The following is a 22,429-nucleotide window of genomic DNA, read 5'->3' on the forward strand; positions in this document are numbered from 1 at the left end:
CTGAAGAAGTGAACTTCTAATTAACTTTTAATTTCGATTAAACAGCCACATGTAAGGAATTTCCGAGACCTGGGTTCAATTCCTGGGTCAGGAAGATCCCCTGGAGAAGGAAATGGCAACCCACTCCAGTATCCTTGCCTGGGAAATCCCATGGACAGAGGAGCCTGGAAGGCTATGGTTCATGGGGTCGCAAAGAGTCAGACACTACTGAGCGACTAACACTTAATACTCACTTAGCCACATGTAACTGGTAATTATCATACTGGATAATGTGGCTATGAGCATAGAACTTTCTTTTGTTGTGTTTTCACTCAGGACACTTGATATGCACAAAAGAGTCTTTTAAAATAATTCTCTTTCTCTCATCTGTACACATACAGAACACTAATACATCAAATCTTAATAGTGCCTAACTAGGTGATGGGGTTACAGAATCAGGCATTCAAATATATTTTGAATGAATAAATGTGTTTAGACTTAATTCTTACAATAAACAGGTAATATTTATCAACAGAAAAGACTATGTAATCAGAAAAATTACTAGTACTATAGTCATTAAACCTATAAATAGGAAGACATACTCCAATATGAAAAGTACACAGAGGCAGAATGCAAAATATCACCTATTTTTTGTCACAAATATTAAAAAAGTTAAATGGGCACACATACAAGGAATGAAAGGGATCACAAACCAATGAAAACAATCAGAGGAAGAGATTTTAAGTGGATTTCATTCATGTTGCTTTACATTAATATTTATATACAAAAAAAGCTTTTGAAAAATAAAGTTGAAGAGTAATGAGCTCTACAGGACAGAGCACAAGAATACCATAAAATTTAAATGCAAGGAGCAGATGACTACCCTCTGTCAGCAGTATAAGAAAGATAAGAGGGCAGCAGACATTCAGGGGCAGGAGCATGAGTGCTGCCTGTTGAGAAGAAACAACAGGATCACCACAGAGGGGAAGAAGGAGACTCAAAGCAGAGTGCTGCCAAGTCGCTTCAGTCGGGTACGACCGAGCGATCCCATAGACACAGCCCACCAGGCTCCTCTGTCTCTGGGGTTCTCCAGGCAAGAACACTGGAGTGGGTTGCCATTTCCTTCTCCACAAAGCAGAATATTACACAGTGGGGGAAAAAAAAATGGACTCTGGGGATTTCAAAGCCAAGAAATAAAAATAAGGAAGAAAAAGAGGAGAGGAATTTTCCAAAGGACCAGTGAGGGAAGAGGACTTCTTTAAAGCCAGTTCAGTTCAATCGTTCAGTCGTGTCCAGCTGTTTGTGACCCCATGGACTGCAGCACGCCAGGTCTCCCTGTCCATCACCAACTCCCAGAGCTTACTCAAACTCATGTCCATTGAGTCGGTGATGCCATCCAACCATCTCATCCTCTGCTGTCCCCTTCTCCTTCCACCTTCAATCTTTCCCAACATCAGGGTCTTTTCAAACGAGTCAGTTCTTCACATCAGGTGGCCAAAGCATTGGAGTTTCAGCTTCAGCATCAGTCCTTCCAATGAACACCCAGGACTGATCTCCTTTAGAATGGACTGCTTGGATCTCCTTGCAGTCCAAGGGACTCTCAAGAGTCTTCTCCAATACCATAGTTCAAAACCATCAATTCTTTGGTGCTCAGCTTTCTTTACAGTCCAACTCTCACATCCATACATGACTACTGGAAAAACCATAGCATTGACTAGACAGACCTTTGTTGGCAAAGTAATGTCTCTGCTTTTTAATCTGTCTAGGTTGGTCATATCTTTCCTTCCAAGGAGCAAGCGTCTTTTAATTTCATGGCTGCAGTCACCATCTGCAGTGATTTGGGAGCCCCAAAAAATAAAGTCTGTCACTATTTCCAGTTTCTTTAAAGCCAGGAGGCAAATAAATGGCTGAAGTGACTCTGCAGCCCAGCCCTTGGGTTTCACCAAGGAGAAGCGAACAGTATAGAAGGTGTCTCTATGTACTTAGAAGCTTTTAGACAATCAATCTCTAAAGCAATCTGTAAAATCTTGGTAACTCTAAAACAGCTAATATCTGAAGATGGGATACCAAGGGAGGGAAAAAATTACCAGTGGTACTTTGCTATTGTGTTCTTATTGGGAAATATGTCCAAAAAACAAGAGTATATATGCCATTTGAAGAAAAATTTTTAAAATACCTGTGTTCCCACCTCCCAAATGAAGCAAGTTTTCCTTTACTCCTTTTCTCTCCAACTCCTGGAGCAGCCCCAAGTGACAGTGAAGTCGCTCAGTCGTGTCCACTCTCTGTGATCCCATGGACTGTAATCTACCAGGCTTCTCTGTCCATGGGATTTTCAGGCAAGAGTACTGGAGTGGGTTGCCATTTCCTTCTTCAGGGGATCTTCCTGACCTAGGGATCAAACCCAGGTCTCCTGCATTGCAGGCAGACACTTTACCCTCTGAGCCACCAGGGAAGCCCCAAACAACTACAGATTTGTAGGGCCGTCTTAGGTATGGCATAACTTCCTTGAATTGCAGAACTGCCCTGGGCAAATAATCTCCAACATCATTCCCAGCTGTTTCCTTATGCTTAAGTTTTTCAGACAGATTAAGATAAAGGCATTCTTTCTACAACAAAAGAGTTTTAAAGGAATGAGTTAGGACACTGCTTTAAATCTGGTCAGTCAAAATGTAAATATTACCAGCTAATTTCCTATTTTGAATGAGGAAAAGGATTTGAAAGTCCTGGCTCTCAAAATTCACAGGAGGGAAGAAAGTTGGAGGCTCACAATAAAACTCCACATACCTTACCAGTTTCTCCTGGGCTTTGATGATTTGCCTTCATCCATATATAAAGAGAGGTTATGACCAGAGATACTTCCTAGCCTATGTACATTTGCTCTCCTGAATGCTCTAGGGTGCCCATGTTTCTCCTCCCACATGGTGATAAATACCGTGGCAAGGTATTGCCATGGCAACTGAATAAATATGCTGTCACTGTCCCACACTAGCTTCTAAGTAGCTGTCCAGTTGCACTGCTAACTTTATATAAATCACTAGCACTATCTGCATCCAATCAATCCAATCCAAATCCAAAGAGTGCTTCTTATAGGAGACTATGTCTTGGGTTTTTGTTTTTGTTTTTTTCCTAATGTCTCCTTTTCAGTTAAATGCATGGTATAGCCAAACTTTAAAAGTGTCAGTCACTCAGTCATGTCCAGCTCTTTGTGACCCCATGGACTGTAGCCCACCAGGCTCCTCTGTTCATGGAATTCTCCAGGCAAGAATACTGGAGTGGGTTGCCACTTCCTTCTCCAGGGGATCTTCCCAACCCAGGGATCAAACACAGCTCTCCCAAAGTGCAGGCAGACTCCTTACCCACTGAGCCACCAGGGACCACCACCAACTGCCATGCTTCACTGGATGGTACACAGCCCCATGGCACAAATGATTTCAGGACAGGGATGGGGCTTCCCTTGCACAGCCATATTGTCTACGGAAAGTTTAAATCTGCATGTTCCAATCTTCCTTTCCTCTCTGGAAAATAATTCTATTGCAGCCCCAACCTCTTCCCTAGTCCTATTACAAAGAGGTTACTATGAGTGGGAGGACCTCTTCAGCAGAACACTGAGGTTTTATGCTTACCTTTTCACTCCCTTTAACACAATGCTGACTGGACTCAGAATCAGGTCCTCTTCTGCCAGATAAAAGGACAATACCTTTCAAAGAAACAGACTAGGCAAAGGTCAGTGCAGGCCTCTGATTATCAGGTGGTTTTAACTGATACGCCCACACTAGTCAGCCATACAGAGTTCAAACATTATGTATTATAAATGGTGAGCACTGGGCAAGAACGTCAGATATCTGAGGAAACAGAACCACACAGTTGCTAAGAGACAGGAACAAGACCATCCAGTAAGATAATGGCTGACCAAGGATTACAACTATGTTTTTCCAACTGTGCTTCATTTCTTCAAGGTCCCCAACTATAACAGAGTAGAGTCAGGACAAATATTGATATTTTATAACTAAAAGAAAAAGAAATCTCCCTGAGAAGCGGCAACCTCCTAACGAGCAACCCCCACCAGAACCTGAAGGTCCTGCTCTGGAGTTCTGCCTAAGGAGAAAATTCTCATCATAACTCTTCAAACCTGAAATGTCTCAGAGCATACAACCAGTTCTCAGAGAAGTTACTAAGTTTAAAATGAAAATGAAGCTCTTAAGTCTTCCAACAGGGAAATTCAAAACGGCTGGTTTCCTGGCAAGCATGTGCTCCTCCCTCTATTGTGCAAAACAATCCAGTCACTGGAGTTTCTAAGAGTGGCATATTAACTCTTCCAAGATACCTGAGCATCACTTACAAAATTATCTTTTCGAAGATGCTACGTGGGCCCTCAGTTCTTTGGAAAAGGTAATTAGCCTCCCACAGGTGGCCAGTTTATTCCAAGTGAGCAAGGAGCTCACCATAGAATGAGCATGGTCTCTTCTGGTGAGAATGAATTTATTATTTTACTTGTTATCAGGAGTAATTCATTTGTTTTTCACCTTAATGGAAGCCCTTTAATATATGATATTTTAAAAGTGGTAACTACTCCCTGAGATATGACAGACAAATACCAAGTGCAATAAGCAGGGAGGTTTAACACCAACATATCTGAAATTCAACTTAATAAACATCTACTGAATACCTACTATGTGCCAGAGTCTATGTTAGATGTTGGGGAATTATACTGCTACAATTTATCCAGCTGGGTAGTATCAGTGATATTGATAACACTATATCAGATTATGAATGGCTATTAACCTGAGTATGGCAGATGGCCCACCATGGCTTGTCCTGGTCATTAGAGGCCTGAATCTGATCAGTGGCTTCAAATTTAAGAGGACAGGTGGAGAATTTAGTAACAATATAGGAAACCAAACACAGTTTACTGATGTGAAATGTGACCTGCAAGGAAAGGTCAAAAGAACCCTAAGTGGAGAGGAAAATCTCAAGGAAGGCACTGCCATCCTCTGCGGCCCAGTCCCTTCAGGCAGCCTTGCCCAGGAACTCGAGCCACAAGGAGTTCCTGCTTCTCTGAATTTCCATTTCATTTAAAATAAGGATCAGAGTACTGAGCACTTGATCAAATCATTAAAAACTGCCTTGTACAGTTTTCTTTTTAAAATATATTTGTCTTGTCCCCTTAATCACACGGTAGGTTTCTCAAGAGCTTGGATAGCATCAATTTCTCTAGCACCCTCCCACCTCCATGCCTTGTCAGTAAGCACACACAAAAAAACAGTTGACTTCCAAGTATAAAAAACATGTAAAGTAAGAGAACTAGAGGTGTTTATAACAGGGAAAATAAGATTGTGGCAGAGATATTCTACTCACTGACAATCCACATGCTCCCCTACATTTGCCAGCCCTCTTGCAATTAGGGAAAGCCATCTAACTAGCTCTTGCTTATTGAATCTTGAACAGAAGTTTGGCCCAAAGGTGAGAGTCAATTCACACCTTCAAGTTCTTTCTTTTCCTTCCCCAAAGATGAAGAAAACCCCATAATGAAGTAGTCGAGCCACAAAATGAAAACAGCTTGGATCACTGAGTCACACATGGAGGAATGGTGTCCATGAGAATCACTTCACTTACATGGAATTTGTATAAGCAAGAACAAACCATACTTATGTTCAGCCAGAGAGGTTTCTCTGGTTTCACAGCATAGCCCAGTGGTTATACTGACTGATAAAAATATTAATAAAAGACTAAAAAGAAAAGTAATTTCAGTACTAAGAGGTGTAATAGAAAGTCCCCAGTGAGGGAAGACTATAGAAGAAAGAGCATGAGGCAGACTAAGCTCAATCTTACAGAAAAACACAAATGAACTTCTCGGCCAAGCCAACACTTACTGGAAGTTGGGCCAATAGTAGAGGTTTTGTGCTCAACCAGAATCTGCCGGTCTACTTGGTGGGAAGTGAAAAACAGACAGCTGTGCTCAAGAGATCTGAACATGACTTCAAAGAGACCTTCAAATGCTAAGATTTTACTTCCATGATTGACAGAGGGTTAGGAATATGTGGAGAACAGAAGGGTGAGAAATAGCTTATATTGAGTTGTGACTACTTCATATTACATAAAAGCAACATCAAAAGATATCCCATAACATCTTGCAGGGACAGACAGAAACATGCTGGAAGCACCGAGGGCATTGAGGATCCTCTCCCCCGTGGACAGACCATCCCGCCTTCACATATGACGCCGCCAGCGCCAAGCGTCCCCAGACCTAGTTCCCAAGTTTCCTGCCACCTCAGCCCAGAGCTGTCACAGGAGACAGTTTCATTGCTAACGATTGCTCATACAATAGACAGCCTTCTCAGTGGCACACCAGAACTATCATGAAAGAATTAACCTCTAAAGAAAGGATAAAATCTAACAGGAAATGAGTATTCCTACACTCTTGAAACCATGTTTAATTTTATCACAGTTACCTATGAGTTTCAATTTCTTTGCAAAATAGAGATTATAATATCTACTTCATAAAGATGCCATGATGATTTAAATGAGATAATGCCCTCTAGCAGTACTCTTGCCTGGCAAATCCCATGGACAGAGGAGCCTGGTGGGCTGCAGTCCATGGGGTCGCTAGGAGTCGGACATGACTGAGCGACTTCCCTTTCACTTTTCACTTTCATGCATTGGAGAAGGAAATGGCAACCCACTCCAGTGTTCTTGCCTGGAGAATCCCAGGGACGGGAGAGCCTGGTGGGCTGCAGTCTATGGGGTCGCAGAGTTGGACACGACTGAAGTGACTTAGCAGCAGCAGCTGAAAAATGGGGTGCAAATGTAGGCTACTGGAGGAAAAGTAATAGGTACCCTCAGAAAATGTTATTTCTGAAATCAGTATTGCAGTACCTAATAGCAGACTAAGCAGGTGATAACTAATAAAGCAAGGGCAGCAAAAAAGAGACCAACTCAACTTCATTGAGCTCATTGAGAATTCAGAAAGTAGAAAATCTAGAAAGAATTTAATTTCAGTACACCTATGTTTTGTGTTTTACAATTTAGTATTGCTAATTTCATAAGAATCACATATCTTTTTGGTGCTAAGGGCTTCTAGGAGTTCTTAAACTGACCTTGATTGGATTCGTCTGAAACAGAATCAATAAGGACTGTGAGTAAAAAGCACGTAAAGTCCTGTGACATTTAAATGAAAGACATAAAGAGTATATAGTATATGTGTCTTATGAGTTAATTATATATTTCTTGGTACTTGTGAATTACTTCAACTCAGAACTAAGATGAATTGTGGCAGCAGGAACAACTGCAGTAAGTACATCTATAATTCAAGGTGGCTTTAAAGATGGACACTGGGATGTATGGGATATCTGATCATGTGGATGGAAGATGCAGCTTACCTGCACAAACTAATTGTGTCTGCCTAAAGACTGATTATGACATTGTCAAAAGCAAAAGAGGGCCCTCTGTGTAGCTCATGCCTGAAATTCCTTAAAAGCATGTTCCAGGAAGTTGTACAAATTCAGGCCTTGTTTTGATAGAGTATGCATGCGGAAAAGCATTGTTCTGTTTCTCTCTGTAAATGACCACATGTAAACAGGCCACTGTTCCAGTCCCAAATGCTCTGCACTGTTGAGAGCTAACAGAGAGCCAGGCAGGGGGCGCCCCCCTTTGCTGCTGCTTTCATTTTTAAAATGAATCATAATTTCTGCATTGGATACAAAGATGGGTTTACAGCTATTAGCCATCATATTAATAATTTAGAAAATACATGCCCAATCACTTGTGTTCTTTCAATTCCCTACGAACACAGCTGCAACCCACATTAGAAGCGAGGGTGAATGGATATTTTTCAGATGAGATATTTGGGTTGAATTATTAGGGTAGCCTGTACTACAAAATTACTAATAAACATTGCTTCTGGCTCAATTTAGTCTGAACTCAGTGACCTAGCCAATGGTGACAAATCAAAAACTCTGAAATGCCCGATGAATGAATCCAACTAATCAAGGAACCCTGTAGGAAGTAGATGCCAGGATTAATGAGCCAGTAGCTTCACCATGCCATGCTGTTATTTCTTCACATAAATGCCCTCAGATGAGATTATCTTTATGTCATGAAAAGGAGAAAAGGAAGGTTACCTTCTTTCAACTGACAGGTTAACTACTGCCATTACTAGAAGACACATCTTTGTGGGTGTTTTTCCTTTACCCTAAAAATTCATACGTTTGAAGTCCACGACACAAATTAAAAACATTTTCATGTTCAAGGTAAGCAGCCACTGATGACATCAAACATAAATTGCCTCAAAGTTAGAACTTCCTCTATATTTTCCATTTACATCTACCTTGATTTACCCAAATGGCTCTGCACGCTATTTTCTATTCAGTCTCTAACGTCATCTCTGGTAGGCTAAAGTCCTATATTCTGTTTCTCCCACCATCAACAAAAGGTAAACTGAATGCAAGATCACTACTCTGCCATCACTTGCATGCCACGTACGATATTCAGGACCGACACTGAAAAATACAGATACAAAGATAAAAGTGCGTATTCAAATAAATCAGTCATATAGTTACATCATGATAGACTTTGACTTTTCCTAGCTAGCACGTGGTGTTGGTATTCAATGCCAAAAAAGACTACTCAGCAAAAAGTACAATTCATTAGAGGCAGGACATCTGACATGCTGTACTTATCTACCTTGTTCTCCGATATCACTCATCGTTTGTTATTGTCTCTATTCCCTTATGGAATATAATTAGTTATTTTTAAAACTTTAACAGTTTTGAGTCAGAATTGCTGATAAGGAGTAAAAAAGTAACATGAAGCATGACTCTGTTGTTAGTTTTTTTTTCCTCCCTCAAAATGCAGAAATCTCTCAGGCTTGTGATTGAGATTCTTATTATCTGCTTTTTATCACTGCTAAACTGTAAACCTTAACAATTTAGACCAGGTTGCCTTCCCTTATGCTAATGGCATCTATGACATTAGAATGTTCAGAATTCTTAATACAAAAATCTATTGCCATAGAAACAAATATTATTCCAGAGTCAGGTAAAGTGAAAAACTCTGCACACTTTCATTATAATATTGATAAATAACCATTACATTATGAAATATAAGTATCTTTGAAAGCATCTATCACTTCAGTTGATTTGCAACTTCTCATCAGTGTTCTGAGTTGCCCCATTTTTTTTCAAATGAAAGTCCCATTTCCCTTGCCTTGCAGAAATACAGTTTTTAAAGATTCCACTTAGCATCCTTTATTGCATTCCTACATCATAAAGTTATGCTTTATAGCAGCATAAAAAAGCTGTAAAATTAGCATCCTTGTAAACAACCTTCCATGCTCAGTGGTGAAACAATGTGTGATTTGTACTGATCTCTTAAATGTGACTTGAGATTACAGTATCTACAAATTCACCTTAAAAAAAAAAGCACTAAGCCAACGGAGAATATGACAAAATGCAAAACCAAGGAAAAGTATTTTTCATCTACAGATATTTTAGAAATTTGGTTATCACACTTAAATTAAAATCTAAGATGAGTTCTAAAATATAAAACTGTTCCATTTTTATATGAAATCCCACAAGAGCCTGTTTTTATCTTCTTTAATAATTTAACATTATATTAAATACCCTTTAGAAATACCCTCTAATATTATATACCCTTTAGAAAATGTAGAACTGAAATATTGTGTGAACCCCTTTAATTAAAATTCCTAAGATAACATGAACCAATGATTTTTCATTATCATAGAAAACCATGCCTTTTTGTCCTCAGCTTCCAGGAGATCCCACTGTGTTCTCTTAGTTGAGTAACAAATTACAACAGGGCCCTAAGCTCACACCTAAGCCAACGGTTTGAAATTGTGTTCTAGGACAAGGGAGTTTTTAGGGTTTCCATTCTGCGGCAACTAAATTAGAAATCTTCCCATGGGAAAGGGTGCATTTTAATGCCTATAATGACCGTTAAATTTCAAACCACAAGATTGATTTTGGTTAGTCTTCCAAAGGAAGCCTGCGATACCGATTTGCCTTCAAGTTTAAAAAAAAACCCGAAACCTTCCGCCTCATTCTACCGCAAACAAACCGCAGCAATTTTTCACTACCAGTTAGTGTGGGGACGTGCGCTGAGCACGTGGCTAAATTTGAGGTTAGCTCGACCCAAGCATGGATCCTCAGAAAACTAAAGCAAACCCAGTGTAAACCAGGGAAGGCCTGACAGGCCCTGATCCGCAGCCAGGGCGCCCCGGACACCCTTCTCCCGACGACGTGCCCCCACCTGCAGCCCCAGGTGTCTGAGGCCTCGCCTGGACCCCCGACATGGAGGGGACTGGCCGCCTCCTTCGGACGGCCTCGAAGCCTAGGCCCCCGGGGAGGGGCCCCGGGCCTCTCTAGTCCACCGGGTACCTTGGGGCAGACGCCAGAAGGAAGAGCTCCGGAGCTCTCCACGCTTCCTTCACCGTGGTGCTTCCAGACGCAGCCCTACGACGAGGGCTCCCGTCCGCTGCTTTGTCCGGTAGAGACCGTTCACGCGAGAAGCTTGTCGACTCTCGGGCCCTGCGTTAAGTGCGGGCAGCTGCGCCCGGAGGCCCATCTCGGGCTTAGAGGCAGGGGTCGACCTGAAGCCTCGCGAGGCCTCGAGCTTGCGTGAGGCGATCGCCCCGCGGCTTCTCACTTCCGGCCTGCGTACCCAGGGACTGCAGGCTAGGCCTGCCGGCGGGGACGCTGTATCCGTGCGTCCTGTCTAGGGTGCGGTGCGACCTAGGAACTGTACCCAGGCCCACCGAAGAGCAGACGAGTCTCAGACGCGGGGACCCCGCCAACTGGGCACCGAGAACCTCTTAGAAAAGTTCTCTTCCCTTCGCCCCACGAGACCCTTCTGTCATTCAAACTCACACCAAAACCCATCATTCTCCGTATCACATACTGAAAATGATTTTATTTTATCCATTTACATTTAACTTGATATAAACTTGTTCGGAAAAGTCAAATAATATGCTTTATATTAGCTCAAACATTTATTAAGAAAACCAAATTCCATAAATAAGCACAGACAATAAGTTAAAACATATCACAAATTGACCAGTATGTAACAAGAATGCTTTATCTACACAAAACATCCTATTTCACATGTTTGTTCATTCTTCGAAAGCGCTTCTGTTCTCTGGGTTTGGATTTGACCAGCACATGCAGAAAGAGCTGATTGCGTTTCTCTGTACAAAGTTGCAGGGTTGTAGATGCCTGAGTGCACCCTTCGGCAGCCGGCAGGGGCCAGGGCAGTGGCCGAGGGGCACGAGGAAAAACAGGACGACCACAAAACAACCAAGGGCACAGAGCAGCGCGAGGAGAGAGAAACGGAAAAAAGGAAGCAAACCAACCCCAGTCCTGAAGGATCCAGAAAAAAAGATGTGGCTTTTGGTTTTACAAAAGGAAAATTTTCTTACGTGTTTCTTTTATTCTTTCTCATAAAGACATTTATCAAAATGGGTAAGATCACCTCTTCATCACATGACTGCTTTAGTCTACTCCAGCCACCCAATCCACTGACATGTTCCTCCTGAGAAGCCTTCCCTCAATACCCTCACATAGTTGTACCTAAGAAAATAAAAGATGAAACAGAAACGTTCTCTTGCAAGCCAATACACGGCTGCAGGTATGTGACTGGATGGACAAGGCAAGGAACGGCTAGTGGGAGAAGAAAGAAAGGAGTTCGGTGCAAGAATACAGGGATAAATCAAATTGTAATCAGGCCCTCAGATGAGGCGGTTGGTAGTAGATGCTTGCCCTCCTTTTAGACAAAAATCCTAACATTGTGCTGTCTCTTGAACACGTCCGTGTGTGACCTAGGTGCACTGTGTATGAGTGTGTGCGCGCGCGTGTGTAGTGTCTGAGAGTGAGCGAGAGTGCGGGTGTGTGTGTTTCTGCCCACAAACCAGTCCACTGGTGTCTGATTTCAGATCCTGAGTCTACTCCCTGCTAAGTAAAATGGCGGGAAGGATGCTTTCGGCAGGGCGCGGGAGGATGGGGCGTGAGGAGCGGGGCAAGAAGGGACCGGGGGCGAGGCGCGGGGCGAGGGGGCCGCAGGCGTCGTGGAGAAGGTGTGGGTGGGCATGCCGCCCGTCGGAAGGCCAGGCGGAGGGCGCGAGCACGGCGAATGCGGGCCGGGAGGCGGGGAGGCGTGGGGCCCGGCGCTCGCGACTGGGCGGAGGGAGGGGCCAGGTGAGGCGGGTGGGGCGCGGCGGGGAGGGTGCGGGGAGCGGAATCAGGCGGGAGGGAGGCCTCGCGGGCCGAGGCTCGGGGTGAGCCCGGGAGAGTGGAGGACGGAGGGAAGGAAGGGCCGGACGAGATGTGGTGGAGGCCGGGCGGGGAGGGAGCAGGGCGCTGGCGCTGGGGCCGCGGCGGGAGAGCGGGGCAGGGCGCCCGGGCGAGGGCCGGGGCAGGGAGCGGGGGGCCCGGGCGCGCGCCGCCGGGGCCTCGGGGCGGACCGGGGGGCGGTGCCGGGGGCGGAGCGGGCCGGGCGCGGCGGTATTAAGTGAAGCTCATGGAGACTGTGTGCTCTAGCGCCTTGCGGCGGAGGGAGGCGATGCTCGTGCCCCGCCACACATCGCTGCTGTCCGGGGAGCTGCAGAGCTGGGGCGAGCCGGAGACGTTGCTGGGGCCGGGGAGGGAGGCGGGCACCATGCCGGGGAAGGCGGGCTGGTAGAGATGCGACTGCAGCCCCGCGCCATTGGAGCCCGCCAAGCTGTTGGACAGGCCCATGGAGTTGGGCGGCGGCCCGGCCGCCAGGCTGCACTGGGACAGCGACTGCGCCATGGCTTGCTGCCTGCCCAGCGCCGGCGGCAGCGGCAGCTGCGACACGCCCGGCATGGCGGCCGCCGCCCAGCGGGTGTCGTTGGCATGGAAAGAGCACAGGCTGTCGCCCATGGCGGCGGCGGCGGCGGCGGCAGCCGACGGGAACTGGGGCAGGCCTGGCGTGGGCAGCAGCGTGCCCGGCGCGCGGAACACGTTGGTGGTCTTCTTGCGCTTCTTCCACTTAGCGCGCCGGTTCTGGAACCAGACCTGGAGCGGACGGGGGTGGGGAGACACACAGGGCGCTGTTAGCCCGCGGGCCGGCCAGGAGCGTCGGGGGCCCGAGCCCGAGAAACCCGCGGCAGGTCCACCCCCTCGGCCCCAGGCCGAACATGTGCCATCGGCCCGGAGCGCCCCCACACGCCGCCGGGCACCCTGGTTCTCCACCAGCCCTAGGCAACCGGCGCCCCGGGCCTCCACCGGGCGCCAACTCCAGGAGAACTGAGTGACCGTGCCCGGGAGCACTTACGCACCGTGCAGACAGACACCGCACGCAGCATTCACCACGCCCCTGCGCGCCGGCACATTCTGCGAGCCGCTCAGACGCACTGGTCTGCAGGCAGGCATGTTGTCAAACCTGGACCCACAGGTGTACAAATGAAGATAAACATGTGTACCCGTGTGGCCTAATAGCGTGCCATTAACAATGATGGGGTATAGAATTTTCAGAAACGCTGGAAACTTGGAAATTGATGAAGAGCTGTGGATGACAAAGCCGGTTTCAAAATCGAAAGACAAAAGAAAACCCCTAACGCCACGGATGACGGAGCGGAGAGCTTAACATAGTGATCCATGTGGGAAAGCAAGCGCCACTGAGCTACGGTGTAGTTTGGGTCACCACAGTGACTTCTGATTCGTAGCGACTGGTACTACTGCCGCAAGTCCGTGCCTCGTGCTCAAGCCCCTCTAAGGGTACCTATATCTGGGTTGTGCAGGTGTGCTGGAACCTGCTGCTAGAGCCCTAAGCCTCAGGGCTTTCAAATCTATTATTTCCAAGAATTTACTGTGGATCCCAAATAACAAAGCCTCCAGTTCCCTCAACCCCACCCCCACCCCGCCTCATTTCATCTATAAATTAAAAGCAAATCTTCTGACTACTACAAACCAAAGGAAGTCGTTTAAAGATCACACTACCTATGAATCAAATTTAATTTTGCTCAGACAAACCCAGATGTCTTTTTAAAGGAGATGTGTTTGATAAAATATACTCCAAATGAAAATAATCTTCCTATTAGTTTTTTCTTAACAGTAGACCCTGAAAGTTCAGACTTTATAAGACAAATTTGCCTGTCAATGTCAAATTCACTACCACAGGGGAAGGAAAGGTTCTTCCCAAAAGACATCAAGTAAACCCTGACCAAGAAAACTTCCCCTCACCCCATGTTTAAATTTGATTTTTTTTTAAAGCCAGCCTGTCCATTTGGCAGGCTTGCAGTTCAACATATAGTCAGCTGGAGGTTTACTATGCATAAATATAAATGATATGGGACACAGCTTAGGTACTGATTGAATTTTCTCATAATTTAATTTGGTCAATGCAACTTGACCACTGTAAGGTCATGCATTAACCCAAACTCTTTAGTGTTTATTCTGCAAACTATCACAAGTATGGGAGTACCTGACCCCCTTTCCCAGTAAACCAGTTCACACCCAAGCAAGTGGAGCTACACTCCCCATTTACCAATATGAACAGCCCTGCAATCTAGAATTCTCTTCAGCCTTTGGGCTGGCCCTGGCTTTTCTACCATACATGCATCATCACCCACCACTTCATCTCTTTCTGGTTTCTACCTCATTTTCCATGTTTTTGCCTACTGTAGTGTCCAGATTGGGTAAAGATGCAGGGTCCTTTCCCTGGTAAAGCCCCTTGAGCTGGTGGCGCAGTGGATTAAATGAGGCAGCAGGGCCCTAGATAGAGACTGGGATCAATGCGGGAGCAGGCGGAGGATTGAGCTGTTAGTGGAGAGTAACCCACAGGAGCCCAGGAAAGCACCTCTAGGAGACTGACTGCCACAGGTCGCTTTGCATTATCCATCCAAGGCTGGACCAGGTGGAGCCCTAGACAGGACGGTGTCTGTGACCAAAATGGTCCCCATACCTCACATTCTGCACCCAGATATATTTCGAAAGGTATCTATAGATTAAAGACCGGTTCCCAGAACCCTGCAAATGTCAGTGACTTCTGAAATGTCTGACTGACTGCGGTGGGCATGGTGTGGAGAGTGGGGAAAGAAACAGAAGAAAGGGGGGAGGAATTGCCCAGAAGAATCTCAGTAGAAAACATGCCTGCCAGAAAGATTTCTGAATCTCAGGCACAAGCAGAAAAGAACAGCTGTTGAAGAACTAAATATTGTAGAAATAATCGAAAAATTGTGCTCAATTATGTTTGAGGGTTAGTAGTCAAATGATGGCTACAAAATTTTTTATGTTTCATGGCTTACTGGGATGGGGAAAAAAAAATCTGCATGGGATCTGAGCACCTCCGTTCCAAGGTATGATGCATATGTTTTTAAAATGTGAATGTTTCCACTTGAAAACTAGAGCATGACGGATTAAAATGCAGGTAAAACCTAAGGGAGATTTTGAGAATGCACAGATGACAACTCCAGGAAATATATTAACCGCAGCCACAGCCAACTTTGTACTCAGTTTGAAATGCAGCTCTTCTCAGAAGATGCTTAATACAACAGTGAGAATCTAATGGAGGTTGGAATTTAAAAATCCACTTTCATGATATCTGCTGTTACAGTAATATAGACATACTGTAAATGTATTTTAAAATATATAGCCCGTTTAATTCCCCACCTATAAATGGCTCAGAAATAGAGAAAGAGAGGAGAAAGAATATTACTTTTTCCCCCTCTTGAAGCAAACGCTTTATGAAGATCTCATTGGAATCCAGCAAATGATTAATGTGAAGATTTGGGAGGAAATCTGGGGAGCTGTATTAAAGCCTAGATCTCAGGTTCATTTCGATCAGCCAGCCGTGAACTCTGGGCCGAATTCATTACACTTTAATAGTGCTGGGAGAGGAAGAAAATGCAATTTCTCATTCCATTAGAAAACTAGAAAATACTCTCGGCTTGTCCCCCTATTAAGATGTGGCAGGTGACAGGGCCATTCTGGGGGACACGGTCAATGGAATTACAGCACATTATTTTTGTTCGTATAAAATATTGAAAGGCAAGCCTGACTGTGCAGAAGTTATTTCACTGATTTGGTTTTTATGTAAATAAAATATTGAAAGTTAATTAATCCGTGCTAGAGACTAATGATTATGCTTATTATATTGCATTTGATCGCGTAATTTGCATGATTCTCGCATTGCTGCTTAATAAGCCATTCCAGGTTATAAATAATTCTGAAATTGGTTTCTAATAATGGCATGCTATAAAAGGAATGGTTTTATTACACTAGCCAGAAAAAAGGAGAGATATCAGACATGGAATTGGCCTCCGTGTGAGTAGAGGTGCTTTAATAAATACTTAAAAGGATGATATATGGCAGATATAGATAAAAATAAGTATATTGGATCATTTAGCCTAGAATCAAAAAGTATCTTTAAAAACATACAATTGCAATAAATTAAATGTTTAGATCATTTTTAATCAGTGCAGTGGCCCACATACTGAAAAGAATTTGTGGCAATCTGTTAACGATAAAGAAAACTATGAAGTACTCATCATATAAGAACATAAACCAATTACTACTTAATTTGAATTTGGTCAAGGAGCAAAGATACAGTGAATTGTGAAGTAAATACATTTTACATAAATTATTTTTGCATTACATTACATAATGTTAATCATTTTGAAATGTTAATTAAGAAGGTTATGTTGATCTGATTACTTTTTAAACTATGGAACATTATTTTTAAAAATATTGAAATTACCATTCTATTAAATTTTTCCTATCAGCAGCATCAAGCTATTATCTTTGGTTGAACATTATGCTAGAAGAATTAAAGTACTCTGTCTCTATCCTTCTTGATTATTCTTTTGTGTACTTCTTAAAAATAACTGTTTCTATTACATAGTTTGTGCTTTATTTCATTTATAACTTCTTATATTAAAAGAATCACTGCCATTAACCTTTGGAAGACCTAATAAAGTTTAATAGACCTCGTTTTCTTTTTTCATAAAGTCAGTTGTCCAATTATATTTTATTTGTGATTCTAAGTTATATTTTAATTCAAACTAATTACTAGTAAGCCTAGGTTAAGCAACAGCATTTTAGTCCTTAAAAATTATTATATAGTATTTCTCTTGAGTGAAAAAAATGTATGAATTTTGAACCGACAGGATTTTAACAAGCCAGTACTATCATTAACAGTAATGAAAATATTGAAATTGTATATTTCTGTTAAGATATGAACTCAATTTCAGATTTAAAAGAGGAGCAAGGTTTTAAAAAAAAAGCTTAAGAGCATTAATAATATATATCTGTACTATGCAATTAACGTGCCTCTGATGCTTAATTTCAGTGGCCCATGGTTCAGGGCTTCCAGAGTTCACTAAAGAAACCACCAGATTTACACTGAGTAAAAATGTTAATATAGTGTGCTATACCCTTTATTAACTTGACCACCTTAAGTCCCCAATGACATTTATTTGCTGACTGTTTAAAACAGAAGGTTAGACAGTCTTTAAAATGCTGAATGGAGACAGAAAAATTCAACACTGTGATTATGAACACTTTTGACTTTTAGATCAAATGTAAAGTAACTGAGACCTTTAAACTTTGATGTTTAAAATTTGTAAAATGGAGATCTTTAACATTTTTGATAGCAGCTAGAGCTGAGATTGACACAGGATAAGGAACAGAAAAGACCCTGTCGAGGACAGGCTAGAAAGGTTTTCAGCACCCTGGATAGCTCAAGTCTAACCGCCCCTCTTGGAATTTCACCTCCAGCACCTATCCATAAAATATTTGATATAATGTTTTCATTCTTCTAAAAAGTGGGAAAAATCTGAGATTCATTGGACTTATACCCCAATTTTCAGAAAAGTTACAGGGGTGGTTTGTAAGTTATATATAATTTACAACTTGGAGGGTGGTTGGACCAGAAAGAATAAGGGGTCAGTAATGATTTTGTTTACTACTGGTCAATCTTTTCTGACCTAAATGTCCTTTCTTCAAATCGGGTAGCTATACCAGAAAGCCCTTATTCCCTCCCCCGCCCCCCCCACACACACACACTGCCCAAGTTACTTTAGGGGAAACCAGGACTCAGGCTGTGGGGGATCGCTCCAGCTCCCCCAGCGCATTGGAAGGCCACCAGATTCGAAGCCTTTATAAGCATCGAAGCTAGAGGGTATTTTGCCTGAGCGCGGCAGGAGTGTGATATGCAGGAAAACCCAGGTGTGGATCTTTTCTGAAAGGCATCCACTTCGCCTTATTTTCTCCTTTTTCGTGTTTTCTGTATTGTATGATGCATTCTCCCATTTATCCAGACACGACACAAACTCATTAGGGGGTAATGAAATATTTGTCTATAACGGGAGCTGGAGTGGAATTGCCCGCGGGGGTTAAAACGCCGCCTAGGAGACACGGAAGGTGGAAGACCCGGAGATTTCCTTCTCGGGAGGAAGGAAGAGACCTAACAATCGAATGACGCCGGCTTCGCTTTGGAGGAGTTTCCGCGGAAATATGGTTATACTGGCAGGAGATGGGGGCACTGTCTGCCCATCGATGGGGTCAATTCGCGGGCAGAGGAGCTAACTTCACCCAGGAAAGCTTAGCCCAGGATCCCTGTAAGGGAAGAAAAGACCCTGCTTCCTTTGCCTAATTCCTCCCACGCCCTCCTTGTCTTCTTCCCTGGCGCCCAAGCCCAGCGTACCTGCACTCGGGACTCAGTCAGCCCGATACGAAGTGCCAGCTCCTCGCGCATGAAGATGTCGGGGTAGTGAGTCTTGGCGAAGCTCCTCTCCAGTTCGTTGAGCTGAGCAGGGGTGAAGCGCGTTCGATGGCGCTTTTGCTTCTGTTGGCCCTGCTGCTGACCGGCTTGGCTGGGGTTCGGGCCGCCCTGGGGCCCCGGCTGCTTGTCCGGGTCCTTTGCGCTCACCGCCAGCGAGGCCGGCGTAGAGCCCACTGTGGTGATGTCCTCCCCAGGCAGCAGAGTGGCTCCCTCGACTGGGTCGGAGTTGGGCGCTAGGTCCCCCGGGTGGCCCCCGGGGTCAGAGCCCCCTACGCCCAGCCTACACTTCACCGCCTCCCGGTGGCCCAGAAGCTCGGCGGCATCTTTCATACCTGAGGAGGCAAGGGGATGGCGGTCACTACTGCTCTGGCCATTCCAGGAGGGACTGTACGCCCCGCGTGATCCTTTTCCAGCCCCGTGCTCGGCTCCCTCTGCGCCCACGGTCGCCCTACGGAGCAATCTCCCGGGGTGCTCAGCCTGGGGCCCCAGGATCTGGACTGTCAGGTTGCAAGACAGTCTCCCGGCCTTTTCCCTTCTCTCCGCAGCGGGGTCCCTTAGTAAACAACACATGCTTTCGTCTCTCCCACAATGAAACATTCCTAGTCCCGGCAATGAAACATGCCTCGGAGACCCTTTCATGAACCGTACCCCACGGCGTTCTAGGAACTCCAGAGCTTATCCTGGAACCGAGCGGGGGTTGGGGGGAGGGGGGAAGAAAAGAAAATTAAACAATTTTCTCCGTTGCTGCCCCACCTGCGCTTAGGCAGCCTGAGAAACTCTACCTCCGACCCTCAGCCAATTCCCTCTCACTTTCGGAAAATGAGTAAGTTTCCAAGCTTTCCACCCCCTGAAATCAACCCAAATCAGCTCCGCCTCCCCCTCAAATCAGAGAAAGTGTTTGGAAAATGGAGTCACATCCATCACCAAAGATTTCCAAACCGGAAACCCAGAGCCCAGTAACCCAGACATCTTTAAGAAAACTCAAGTAAAGTCTCTAGACATAACAGTGAATCAAACTTTAGAGAATTCAACTTTTCTTTCCGGAGATATAAAAGGTGTGTTCCTCTCAGCCATTGATTGGCAATGCCGACTCCCTTTGCAGGCCGGATGCCTACGAGGATGAATCTGGCTTTTCTCCTTTCTCAGTGAGTACACTTAGTAAATTGCTTCTATTGCAGTGGCTTCTCCTTCAAGACTGAGTTTTACAAATTCAACCATACTTAAACGAGGAGCAGAAAGAGGTATGAGGAGAGAGAAAGAGAGGGAAAAAGAGAAGAAAGAAATCTGAAATTAAGGCAAACAGGAGGGGAAAAGAAAAAAAAAAAAACAAACACGCCTCCAAACAAATTATCACGGGGTAGATCGCCCCTTCAAAAAAATAAAAACAATAATAAGGGGGAGGGAGGAAGTGAAAAAATAAAAAAATAAAAAAAACAAAAAGTAACAACATCACCCAACTCCTTTGAATCTACATATTCCATAGATTTTTTTAAGACGATGTTAAATTAAATTAAACTTTAATGCAGCACAATTACTTTTAAAGAAATTAGTCCATTTAGGGCACATTAAGGTAAAATAAGGAACAAATTGACAATTTCCTGCCCGGGCTTCTCCTGGCTGCCCGGGCGAGAGGCGCGCACTCACCTAGCCTGGCGTCCAGGAGGTCGGCGTGAGACAGCATCGCGCACCGCTCCAGGGCGAAAGCTGTTCCCCCCCAAATTTTAGCGGCTTTAAGTTATTTAAAATAGATATAAGCTATAAGCTATACGATATAGATATATATAGATCACCTAAATGAAAGAAAATTCGGTTTGTGGTTAAAAAGGGGGCTTCTTGCATTATAATGTCCTTTAGAGAGACGGGGAGGTGCTTAACAGTTGAATGAACCCGTGAGCAGCTCTGCGAGGGGACCAATCAGGAGGGCAGCCTGCAAATGTCAGCGCCCGGAGAGTCCCCCACTCCGCCCGCCCGCCCGCGCCCGCCCGCCCGAGGAGGCGGCGGCGGCAGCCGGGGCTGCTCCAGCCCCGAGCAGCTGCTAAAGCAGCGGCGGCCGCCTCGGCCTGGCTTCTGGGCCCGACCTACGGTAGTTTTTCCCTAAGATTTTCTCCAGGCACACCTTGCCTTCTGGTCCCGCCTAGGTCGCTCCAAAGGCGCAGCTCTGTGTCTCTGAGCTAGGATCTTCCCCGGGGCAGAGGTAGGGCAGGGGACAGAGCAGGGCATAACCCCTTGGTGACCCGGGAGTAGCCCTGGCCTGCGCGCTGGGCAACAGTGGCCTGCTGCTGGGGCAGGCCTGACAATCCGCAGCACAACAAGGCACGGCGCCCTCCAGACCGCGCCTAGACTTCGCGGCCGCCCAGCAGGCCTGCGCTTACTGTCCAGACGCCCTGGCTGGGACCCCGGGCCTACAGAATCCCATTTTCGGGGCATGGCTTGAGCGCACAACAGTACCCGACTCCCTCCTCCGCCCCCCTCCCCCCACCGCCCACCCCCCCACCCCCATCCCCGCGCCCGCCCGCCCTCCGCTGCTTCCAGGCCCCGAGGTCTACTTCGTGGACCCGAGCGTGGTGTCTTTTTTGCACTTTGCACCTCCTACGCCCGGCTCCAGCTTCTCAGCCAGCCTACACTGGCATCCTGGCCCACAACCTGCTCCTTTGGTCAAAGTTTCTAAGTTCAGTACGTCTCCCAACTCCACTTTAGGCTGTAAATAAAATTAAATGCTCTTTATTTTCCTCTCGAATGTGTTAAACTCCTTGAACAATTTAAAGTGCTTTGCACAAGTGAAGCGAACCATTTCTAATGTTCTGATTTTTCAGAGCCAGCCAACAACAAAGTTTAGATTAGTAATATATTTCTAACCAGAGTAATTTTCAAGATCATTAGGCATTTATGTAATTAGTGCCAAATCTATAAGCTTTTATTACTATTATTAGAGTAAAATCAGTATAAATTTGTACTAATTTACTACTGTTTAGACTTGGCTGTCAAGACCAGAGGTTCTTATTGTAAATGATAACTGAGGAAATTAAGTGCAAAATTCTGTACCGTTTCTGATCTGCTCCTAAACAATCCGTTTCAATTGTATTTGTAGCAGAACATAATGCCCTTTTAAAGTTATTTGACTTGTATTTTTATTTGCAACACAAGAAAAATGCCCTCTTCCCAGGCACAATGAAAACTGATATTTACTACTCTCAACTTGATTAACATTGATTTTTAATTCGAGAGTGATGCAATTAAGATTATTCATTTAGTGCAAATAAAGCTTCCACAAAAGGGTGGCCCTATGAAGTCTGTTTTAAATAATACCGAGCAAATGGCTTTTTTTGTTCGCCGTCCAATTGACTTACACAAAACATTGGAAATGCTGCCTGAGAGCAGATGCGAGAGGAATTGTGTGTGCGCGCGCGCGTGTGTGTGTGTGTGTGTGTGTGTGTGCGCGCGCGCGCTTGCGGTTGCGCGCGCTTGTGTCCTTAGCTATGTGTGTGACAGGGACCGAGCAAGTAGACAAAGGAGGCTGCAAGGCGAACTCTGGGGCAGTTTTGCTTCCTCTTCTCTCCTGCAGCCCATTCCACTCTTCCCATGCACACACACGTGCGCGCGCGCGCACATCCACACACAAGTGTGAGTGTCGGGCATCAGCCACATCGGTTCCTTCCGAGCAGCGGAGATCGCTTCTCCGGAAGCTCGGAGCCGGGCCGAG

General features: G+C 45.1%; 2 protein-coding genes across 7 annotated transcripts in view; both read right to left on the reverse strand.

The window, feature by feature from the left end:
- The window catches only part of WDR41 (WD repeat domain 41), a 165,954-nt gene extending 155,400 nt beyond the window's left edge, over positions 1-10,554 (reverse strand). For 5 of the 6 annotated variants that reach the window (XM_055536627.1, XM_055536624.1, XM_055536622.1 and 2 more), the window contains exon 1: positions 10,371-10,554. The gene's annotated coding sequence lies outside the window, so the exon portion shown is untranslated. Of the gene's footprint in view, positions 1-2,155; positions 2,368-3,602; positions 3,663-10,370 lie in introns of those variants that run through there. The other variant, XM_055536628.1, reaches the window with a different exon arrangement.
- Positions 10,555-12,491: 1,937 nt separating this feature from the next.
- On the reverse strand, positions 12,492-20,410 carry OTP (orthopedia homeobox). Its single transcript, XM_055536253.1, has 3 exons — positions 20,374-20,410; positions 18,652-19,061; positions 12,492-13,022 (listed from the first exon to the last, which is right to left on the reverse strand). The coding sequence occupies exons 1-3, from the start codon at positions 20,408-20,410 to the stop codon at positions 12,492-12,494; spliced, it is 978 nt and encodes a 325-aa protein (XP_055392228.1).
- Between the last annotated feature and the right edge of the window lie 2,019 nt (positions 20,411-22,429).

This window comes from Bubalus kerabau, chromosome 10, assembly GCF_029407905.1.
Source record: "Bubalus kerabau isolate K-KA32 ecotype Philippines breed swamp buffalo chromosome 10, PCC_UOA_SB_1v2, whole genome shotgun sequence".
Lineage (NCBI taxonomy): Eukaryota > Metazoa > Chordata > Mammalia > Artiodactyla > Bovidae > Bubalus > Bubalus kerabau.

What these genes read in the sequence shown, in the direction of transcription:
- OTP (XM_055536253.1), bottom strand. Translation starts at nt 20,410, where the DNA reads ATGCTGTCTCACGCCGACCTCCTGGACGCCAGGCTAG. An exon ending in CCTCCTGGACGCCAGGCTAG is followed by an intron (nt 19,062 to 20,373) that starts GTGAGTGCGCGC and finishes TTGCCTCCTCAG; the next exon opens with GTATGAAAGATGCCGCCGAG. An exon ending in TGACTGAGTCCCGAGTGCAG is followed by an intron (nt 13,023 to 18,651) that starts GTACGCTGGGCT and finishes CGTCCGCTCCAG; the next exon opens with GTCTGGTTCCAGAACCGGCG.